Below are 10,509 nucleotides of genomic sequence, written 5' to 3' on the forward strand. Positions count from 1 at the left end.
CAAGAGAACAAGATTATAATGGAATCAGAGGAAAGTAAAGGAAAGCAGGCACTAAAATATATATTCTGCTCTGGCATATGGTTGGTGTAAGATATAAATCAGTATAAAATCTGAGCTACCAGGTATAACTTGTGCTAATTCCAGAAAAAAAAGATTAAAAAAGAAAAGAAAGCTTGTTCCTTTGAAATTGGGCTTTAATCATAACTATGCATAGAACGTAGGCAGTTTGATGAAGGCACATATGCATGCCTATTTTTTAAATCTAATTTTATCTGCTTCAATTAAGGAATTCTAGAGAGGCTGAATGGTAAGAAAAAAAATCCTGCTTGTATAATGGATATGTATTATTTTTTATTTTATCTGTGTGCTGGATATAGTGCATGAATACTAAGTCATGGCATAGATTGTGGAAGACAACTCCTTTTTAAAAGTGTATTGAAAAAATCAAAAATATAAAAATCATAAATCAATAAATGCAGGACAAGTTATGATAATTGTATGTTTTATATCACACCTAATACTTGAAAAGTAATTGAAATTATTTCAAAGCAAGGCCTTCAAATTTTTAACATTTTTATGTACATGTTTGTGCACACAAAATTTAAGAACGATATTAAAGATGGCAGTTTCCCCGCTATGTGAAATCTGGACTATGATTTTAAACACTCTGATGTATACAGAGACAAGAAAAAGGTTTTTGTTGCTTGCAATCCTAAGAGGAAAAAGCTAAAATTATCAGGGAGTTTCTGTTTTATAAAATAAATACCCAACCAAATGATTGTTGCTTCTTTTACTAGCTTTGCTCATGAACGTCCGAAGTTTGATGTTCATCACAGCAAAAGGAATGGTGATATGCAGTAAATATGAGTTCTTCCTGAATTAAAAACATATCATTATGTTTTAGCAAGAGGTCATTATTGTGTATTGTTTGATCAACATTATTACTACTCAAAACGCTTGTACATCTAACACTTTATTCTTCTCACAAAATATACAAAAATAATCTTCCATGCAACACTGGCTAATTCTGTTCTAACATTTTCCTTCTCCGTCTTTGCCTCCCACTGAAATCAAACCTGTGCAAATACATAACTTAATGAACATGGAGAACCTCCTTCTTCTCCCACTGATATTAGGGGGAGAAGATCTAGGCTTGAGAATCTCCTTTTTTTGTGATAGATATTTTATAAAATCAGAGCAAAGTTAAACTTGAAGAGACTTCTGAAAGTAAAGTTGGAGATCTTGCAAGGGATCCATTGAGGAAAATGGAGAAATGGTAGGGCAATTTTTAAAGAAGTTTTAACATTGAGGAGCATGTTATATCACTTGTAGCATTCATGTATTAGCTTTTAGTTATACTGTTACTGTTGATTACTTCGTAGCATTTAAGGGAGCCAGTCAAGAAGATCAAGTAGTGTACAAACAAGGGAGAGGAGTGCTGTCCTACCACAGGTTAGAGCCAAAACACACAGAAGTCAGCCTTCTCCACTGCAGTGGACTTGGCACAGGCTCTGAAAGAGGGAAAGCCCTTTTGACTGCAAATGCAAGTGTGTCTATGGAGATGCCAGTTTGTTTTAACAATTTATCATGTCACACATCTGCGGGGGTTTAATATAAATCCATGCATCTCCTTAACAACAAGTCTTTGTAACATATTGTAAAGATGTGTCTAATAAATGTAATGGCTGCATACATAGCAGAAATATAACAGTTTACAATGGGTGGCTATGTAATTTTATAAGTAAAACTCTGTCGATTAGATACCTAGGTTATTGCAAATCCCCATTTAGCACAGCAGTAATCTCTGCTCATGTGCATACAAATACATATGTACCTGTATGTAGACCATGGTCATTTCAATAATGCATCCATTTGATACAAAATATGTACGTAGATTTTCAAATGATGGTAAGATATCTTGCCCAGAACACATTGTTTCCTACAGCAATCTGTAGCAATGTCTTTTGCAATGAATTAATATCAAAGTGTCCATATATATATATATATATATATATATATGTATATGGACATACACATATGCATGTGCATATGGATGTGATTTTTTGTGCACGACTGTATTGATTCATCACTGAAATACTTAGATTTTAAATATGCACAAATTTATTTTCAATATTTTTGTGTACCTATATATGTGCATATAGACTTCTATGCATCCAGTCTAGCAAATAATACATCATTCTTTGAGAAATTATGAATGATTATTTAAAAGTAAAAAATGTTAGTTGTGTATGAAAGAGAAATTGATACCTGTGTCTGCAGATGGTAAAAAAAAAAGAACAAGGAGAAATAGGGGTAGGGTCAGGCTCAAGGGAAAGAAAACACAATAATTGTTGAAGTTGTAAATAAAAGAGTACTTCAACAGCCAAAGAATACTTCAACAGCCATAAAAATGTGGGGAGATTTTGAAGAGTTAAATCTGTAAAAAAAAAATCCTACAAAGATGTGTTATCAAAATATATTGACAAATCAAAAATATGCCTTTTTTATTTGTCTCTAACTTCAAGAAATTTAACTCTGTTAAAAGAGGATGTGGCATGAAAAATTTGAAGTGGTTTGAGGCCCAAGGTTGCAAACATTCCTACATGTCAATAATTCTACACATACAGTAGTCTGATTAAGGTCAATTACTTAGATGTAATGTGTTTCATATTATCAAGGCTTCAGTTTGACTACAAACTGCAGTTAGAGTTGCTGAAAATTTGCTTTTGACCTGTAAGTCATTCAGGTAGAAAACTATTCATAGGTATGTGTGATAGCACTGGAGTCAGCGCGCAGCGCTTTATCCATAGTCATCTACAAGTGTGTCCATATCTCCATCTGGACCCAGGAGCAGTTCTGTGTCAGTGTGGATATATATGTACATAAATATATATATTTTTTTATGTGTGTGTGTGTGTGTGTGTGTAGGTACAGAAACAGCAACTGTGAGGGACAGCAGACAGACAGATGGTTGATGAACTTCTGTGCTCGAATGTACACGTGTGTGACATTTGCACACCAGTTGCTCCATGTACAGCTGCATCTGTAGTGAAAATCAAAAATTTATTCTGTTTAAGCACAGAGGAGAAAAATTAACACAGAGGAGGGTGGGAAAGAGAGGTGACATATCCAGTATCCTGCAGAAGGAGAAGGCTAGGCTTACCTAACCTCAGGCATGACATGCTGCTCCATTTTTGGTGACTTTGAGGGTATTGGATCAGACTGAGAATGGATTATGAGCTGGTCCTCTCTGAAGGGATTACTTTCCTACACTTGATTGACCCCAATTTTAATTTGTAGAGAACATCTGTACTGAAAATGGATCCCTTTTGAAAATGACTCATAATACCATGAATGCCACATAGTTTGTAATTTACCATGTCATGCCATAAACACGGACATAAACTACTTCAGACTAATGGCTTGAATCTTTAAGTGGGTACTTAGCGCTGCCAGATCTCATTGAGTTCTATTCAGAGATTTATGATCTCAGATCAGTACATGAGTCCTACAGGCTTTTTGTTAATTTTTGGAGTAGTTCTAATAGTCTGTGTTCCTGTGTAATTTGTAAATTGCTGAATCAAGGTGTGATTAGCCACAGAAAGAGAGTTCTTGAAGATAAAAGAAATATTTCTTTTGTCTAATTCTATAATTAGAATGAGAGTTAAATTGTTTTTCTCAGCAACTATAGTGAATTGAATAGATCTTTAGATGTGTTGTTATCCATTGTTTATATATTTTTATAGGTACTATTACTAAAGAAATTAAATTAAATTTTATAAAATACAAGATAGCTCATTAAGCGGTTTTATATGTATGTGCAATGTGTAAGCATGTATTTCAATAGATATATTTTGTTACGCAAAAAGCTTTTATCCCTTTACTAGGACTCACATCTCATTTAATCCTGTAAATAACATCGGTCTGTGTTCGTTGTTGTTTTATATCAAGATTTCACATTCTCAATATGAGGGAATTTGCTTTAAATCTGATAACTTGAGTTCCCTTGCTAATAATAAAGTTGTCAAGATTACTGAATATTTGGTCATAAATCTTTCTCTTCATCTGCAGTGGTTAAAACTGCCAGAGAAAGAAACGGAGGTATTTTCAGGCATTGTCTTGATCCAGAAGAGATTTTTTGCAAAGCTTTCTAAAATAGTGGTTCTCTAGTTTCTCGAAATTTCATAATTTAGAAATTAAACCCCAAATTTAGTTTTGTTTTTTTTTTTTTACAAATAAAATACTGACATTTGAAAACAGGAACAGATTTCAGTTTTGTGAACAAGGGAGTGAAAGAAAAATTTCCAAGTTTTTATGTCTGCAAATTTTTTTAATTCTGTAAAGAGATTGTTTTTGAGATGGCAAGACATCCTGGCTTCGAAAATATGGGGTCATTGCATGTTTCTTGCTTTTCTAACTTTAGAAAGGCATTGAAGAAATTATTGTACTTAAGGATAAAATATCTGTATAAAAGATCTCATCCAAGCTTCTAAGCATCCTTTCAATTCTTTAAAATATAAAAGCACCTTGAAAGATAATCTGGCAATTAATCTGTCAGTATTACAAATATATCAGATAGCTGAATTATTCTGCCAATGAGTGACCTGCCACCTTGCTCTTGGGCCAAAGAATAGTGATGACCCCTGTGGTAGCCACCTTAGGAAGTGAATGGGTTCAGTAAGTTCAGATTTTTTTGTGGAGTAGTTTGGGGAAAAGATGCAGCACCTTGCAAAGGTACAGGCTGTGAGCCAGTGGTGCCACCACTGAATGCCACTATGGACTGAAATGCTGACACTCTCTGAGGTGGAGGGAGGCTGATTGGCAAGACAGGGCTAGAGATCAAAATTGTCTTGAAAGGAGTTAAGAAAACAGGAGGCAGCTAATGCAGGTGTCAGCGAATCAGCTGAGTGAATGCATGACAGTGCAGCAAGGAGCTGCTTGCTTACAGTCTCCAGATGGACTGCAGCTGATGGATTAGTTTTCAGGAGACCTGTGCTGTGAAAGCCGTCTGGAGGTTTGTATCTGAATGGAGCAAGTATACCTCATCCACAGAGCTGAAAACTAGGTAGTGTGACCTTGACAACCTGGTGATCTAGCAGTGTCCAAACTGGAGTCACAGCAGCCACAGTTTCTGTGTCACAAGGGACTGCATCTTCTGGGTGCTGTCACTAACCAGGCAGCAGCATCTCTGCCCTGTGTTGATTCCTGCCAGCTTTCCTCCTCCTCCTTCTCCTTCTACTTGCAGGAGTTTTCTCAGGCCTGCAGGAGTTTTCTCACTGCCCTGCAGTGCCCACTGTGCCCATGGAGGTGAGAGTGTAAAGCTGCACACTCTTCTGGTCAGTGAGGGTAGTCTTTGTGCCTCCTCCCTCTCCTTGAGGGCATTTAGCTAAGGGATATGAGGAGAGTTCTTACATATCTGTGGTGCAATTGCAAAAGGCAGTGGTTGCAGTCAGCACATTGGAGAAGAACTGTAGGCACTGTTTTGCAGACCCCACCTCTGTGTGAGGTGGGACTTAGAAGAGTAGAGTAGGTAGGCAAAGACGGTATGTACATTCAAGTATTGCACAGCTAGTGGAAGTATCTCCTGTGGTTTCAACCTCTTCTATTAGTCTAAATATTTTAATTTCCTTGCCATGTCAAGTCTCTTCAAGAATTAGCATACACAGTGTTCAAACTGAAAAATTAATCTGCTGTTATCCTGACATAAACAGGAACTCTGCTGAGATGTAATTGAGGTAGGGAGTGGATAATGGCAATAATAGTTAGCATGTTAACTGCTTTAACTCTCTGAAGCATTTTGTGACTGGTCCAAAAAGCTGGTTATTTGCCTGCATGCTTTGTTTATGTATGAGCTAATTCCATTGAAATTCCAGCCTACCTGAGTGTGCACTATCAGGATCTAAGAGAGGTTTTGAAATTGGAAGTTCCTGACTGTTTTAATTTTCCCCTATCATAAGATGCTGTCCATCCCCTGGAGATGCTTAGCCATAGCGAGTCATGCTCACAGTGATCTTATAGTAGATGCCAGAGATATTCTTGGCATAAATGAAAATCCCATTTGGTTCAGCACATAAACTTACCCCTTTTGATATAGTAGTCCTGCTTGCCTTTGTTGGTAGAGCTCTTTCAAGAAATACTAGATTAGTTTTTCATGGGATATATATTCACTTGAATCCTCTGCCTGCAAAGAGCTCAGTGCTGCTGTGCTCTGCTTTTCATCCCATCCCATTGCAGGTTGGCAACCCCACTCACCTTCTCCATATGGTACCCAGCCATGATGAAGTGCGAGGCATTTTACTTGCATGAGATTGCTGAGGTGCAGGTCAGACACTGCCAAAGAGCGACTGTTGTAGGGCTTCTTGTGCTCACATCACCAGTGAAGTCCGAGACCTCTGTAACCACACACTAGTGCCTGTATTCCAAAGAGAGAGGGAACAAAGCCTGGAGTTTACTAAAGATCACTACTCAGCATGACCACACATGAATAAGACATGCATTCTTACACCTAGTGATTTTATAAAAGTCTTACCTTACTATTCAATATCTTCTATTGTTATGAATGATGAAAGCATAAACCAAAAAAAGCATAAAAGAAGATACAGGTTTATACATTGAATTCCATATACAAAATTATCTTAATAAAGTCGATAAATTTTTGAAAATCAAATTGTTGGAGCAGCTTAGACTCCATCTCTGATTTGTGATCAGAAGGTTTTCTGCAATCTTGTAATGGTTGTAGCACTCTGTGCTGTCGGACCAAGACAGAATATGAGAGAAAGGGACAAAAACTTTTGCAAATATTTATGAAACCGGTTGTATACTGAGGCACAGAAGTGCCCAGTACTGTCTTTAAAGAACACTTTGAAGTACTGCTCTTTAAAGGACACTGCTTTTTGTTGATGCTTAATCAAGCATTTTCCATCCAGTGAAGTGAACTTGTGTAATTATTTTAATACACTAATGCTGCTCTTACTCTGAGGCTTCAACAAAGACCAGCTATGTGCCTAACTACAGATAATGCTTCAATATGGACGTATGTAGTCCCAATTATATATGGAGGCACATGAATTGTTGTGAACAAATGCAAGATCAGGGCCATTGAAGGCAATTTGTCCAGAGGATCACAATATGGACTTGTTATATACCAGGGTTTTAAATTATTCACTGATAGAATGTAGAACAATATAATTTGCTTTGAAAACAATTCTGCACTGTCACAGTGGAATATTTCAGCATCTTGTATTGTCTGTCAACTAGCCATATTCACTAGTCCTTAATATCACTTTCAATCTTTAATAATTTTTATACTTTCAGAATAACCAGCATATTTTGACCTGGTAATCAACAAGTTGAGTGTCAGAACAATCCTCCTTTCTGTCTTTCTCCGTTTTGGCATTTATGAAATTTCAAAAGTCATGCTCTGGACATCCTTATTTTCCCCTGCATTCCAATGTGCACATAATAATGAACCTGAAGGCACTGAGGACTACTCGCACCAAAGAAATGTTTGTTCTGAAAAGCATACTTGGTACATGGAAACTTTCTCCTGAGAATAAGCAGCTTTGTCTGAAGAGGACATTACTGTCTTGTGGTGAAATTGAGGTGTTTTCAAATTATACTGCTGACCCAATTTTGAAATAGAATACTCTGAAAGAGAGATTATGATTCATATAAGCAATTTGAATGTTTATCGTACATATGCTTTTTGAATTTTTCATAGATGTGTTTTGTACAGGTCTTGTTTAGTTCCCTTGAGAGCTTGTTTGGAGAACAGAGAAGGCGCGAGAGTGGAGTTAGATCTAATGAATCTTTAAAAGCAAATTTTCATCTGCTGCCACTAAAACTTAAATTCACAGTGCAGCCTGTTTCCCGGCAGCCAGGAATGCCGTGAAGCAGCCTCAGCCTCCATCCCAGTTCCTAGAAGCGAGCGGCAGCCTGAGCCGCGGGGTGGCTGGCAGGCCCGGAAGCGCCGTGTGTTGCAATGGCTCCTGGAGATACGGTAACCCGAGCACGCACAGGGACAGCCCGCGGACCTGCGGCCACCTCTATAAAGCAGCGGGCTCCGGCCACACATCTGCCTGTAGCCGGTCCATGAGGTGGGAGAGATGCAGGTGTGCCAGCAGCACCAGAGGAGGTAGGGCATAGCCCCCGCACAAAATGAAAGCAGGGCAATAGCAGTTGTCAGTACCTGTAAAATGTTCTCTCTAAGCTCATTTAGCACTTTCCCTTTGTGTTCCCCCCTTTGTGGAGTAAGCCAAAGCTTGGAGTGTTCTAGAAATAAAGGGAAAGGGGTGGTGTGTTAGGGTACGGAAAGTGGAGAGTGTTACAGTAAAATACAGTATATACCCTTTGTGGCCATCATTTATTTCTGTGCAAATAGCCTTCTGCTGGGATGTCTCTCGTTACATATATGAAGGAAACAGAAATATATTATTTGTACAACAAACACATGACATTTTGAAATTATGCAGTGATACTTTCTTTTTAATTACTCTTGTTCATCAGAACTAATTTGTCTTCAGTTTTGCTGTTAGTGATTTTCGGAGCATCTTGCACGTCACCCTGCATGAACAGTGAATCTTGCACACAGTTAGTAGGGAAGAAACAAATGCTTTCAAAATAGGAAAATTTGACTGAATGCTGGCAGGAGCTCAAAAGCAATTGCATACTCTGAGGAGTACTCTTAGTTCAATTTTACAAGAGAGTAAATGCCAGGACAGTTAAATTCCCTTCAAATGAAATTTTTACTGGGGCAAGCATCGGTCATGGGGCTTCCTTTGGCTTGTGCTTCTTGATTGTTGAAAGTGATTTGTAAGAAAAAAATTAATCTCTTTTTGTTTTTTGATTTTTTTTTTGCTGTGAATCTTTGCTTTTAAAAATTGTTCAGGTTCATGTGACTTGAGATTCACTCCTGAAGTCTTTGCTTCCTCATTGTCACAAGTGGTTCTGTGTTACTGTTTCATATGGGATTGTTTAAATAGTCAAATTGGTTAGCAAAGAGCTTTTTTTTTTCTCCTGACTACCTCTAGAGAGCGTGGCTACATTTTCAAGGGAATCTGAACTGATCATTTAGGGATTCAGGATTCTGTCAGTCTTGGTGAAAGTCAGAGGCAGGGAATGTCTCACAGCATATTAGTAGCAGTTATATAAAAGTTAAATTAGTTTTATTAGTCTCTAGACAATTGGAAGGAAAAAATAGCTTGTGTCAGTGGAAAATGGTAATAGTGCTAAGACTGTTAGCCCCTGTGGAGCAGCAAGAAGGTTATTTATGCGAATGGCTGTTGCACGCACAGCTGGCTGGGAGGAAATGGAAAAGTTCATCATCCTCAGTGAGGGATGCTTGCCATGCTGGTCCAAAGATGTGTCCAGGCATCTTCATCTTAATGAGGAATGGTTTGTTCTCTGTGGGTTATAAATGTTACATTTTATTTTTACTTTCCAGAAACGTCATTTGACTCATTGAAGATATAAAACCGACAGAGTCATGTGGGAGAAAATGAAATTTTAGTCTCAAGTGGCGGAATCGAGTCATAAGAAGTAAAGAGATTTGGATGGTGTCTCACTAAATGGAAATTATATAGAAGGCTTCTAAGACCACTGCATCTCTCCATCCTGCTCCTGCTGCACAGAAACTGCACTCTTGGCCTTGGACATTAATAAAATGTTGGATTCAGTCAAGTGTGTTCTGGTGGGAGACTCTGCCGTTGGGAAAACATCTCTCCTGGTACGTTTCACCTCTGAGACTTTCCCAGATGACTACAGACCAACTGTATATGAAAATACCGGAGTGGACGTCTTCATGGATGGCGTACAGATCAGCTTAGGTCTTTGGGACACATCTGGCAGCGATGCCTTTAAAGGCATTCGCCCCCTCTCCTACCAACAGGCAGATGTGGTATTAATGTGCTACTCAGTGGCAAACCATAATTCCTTTCTGAACCTGAGGAACAAATGGATCAGCGAGATCCGCAGCCATTTGCCCCGCATCCCCGTTTTGGTGGTGGCCACTCAGACTGACCAGCGAGACATGGGTCCCTACAGCTCCTCCTGCATCAGCCCTATAGACGGAAAGCGGCTCGCCCAGGATGTGCGAGCCAAGGGCTATTTGGAGTGCTCTGCCCTCAGCAACAGAGGCGTGCAGCAGGTGTTTGAGTATGCTGTGAGGACAGCGGTCAATCAAGCCAAAAGGCAGAACAGGCGGAAGCTCTTCTCCATTAATGAGTGCAAGATCTTTTGAGGACTGTCAGCAGTGGTTTTGCTCACGTTTGTTCTTTCTGTTTTCTCACAAAGACGCTGCAGCAGAGGGAATCAGAGGTGAATCGAAGGAGGGCTCCTGGCAGGACCACAGTGCAGGTGTCTCTTGTGAGACAGGTGTGCTCTTTATCTGAGCCTCTTCCCTCCAAAACACGTGTGTTATCTTGAAAAATTAAAGGTGCATACCCTTATTCACAAGCCTGTGTTTGGACTTTGCAAGCCTAAACTGCAGGCAGGCCTAGCCTGCAGATCTGC

General features: G+C 38.8%; 1 protein-coding gene across 1 annotated transcript; it reads left to right on the top strand.

Annotated features, from left to right (window-relative positions):
- Positions 1 to 9,661: 9,661 nt before the first annotated feature.
- RHOH (ras homolog family member H) lies at positions 9,662 to 10,237 on the top strand. Its single transcript, XM_030948006.1, has one exon. It carries the CDS (start codon positions 9,662 to 9,664, stop codon positions 10,235 to 10,237), a length of 576 nt encoding a protein of 191 aa, XP_030803866.1.
- Positions 10,238 to 10,509: the final 272 nt, after the last annotated feature.

Source organism: Camarhynchus parvulus, chromosome 4 (genome assembly GCF_901933205.1).
Source record: "Camarhynchus parvulus chromosome 4, STF_HiC, whole genome shotgun sequence".
Taxonomy (NCBI): Eukaryota; Metazoa; Chordata; class Aves; order Passeriformes; family Thraupidae; genus Camarhynchus; species Camarhynchus parvulus.

Bases quoted from the DNA above. Each gene is read 5' to 3' on its own strand.
- RHOH (XM_030948006.1), top strand. From the start codon at position 9,662: ATGTTGGATTCAGTCAAGTGTGTTCTGGTGGGAGACTCTGCCGTTGGG.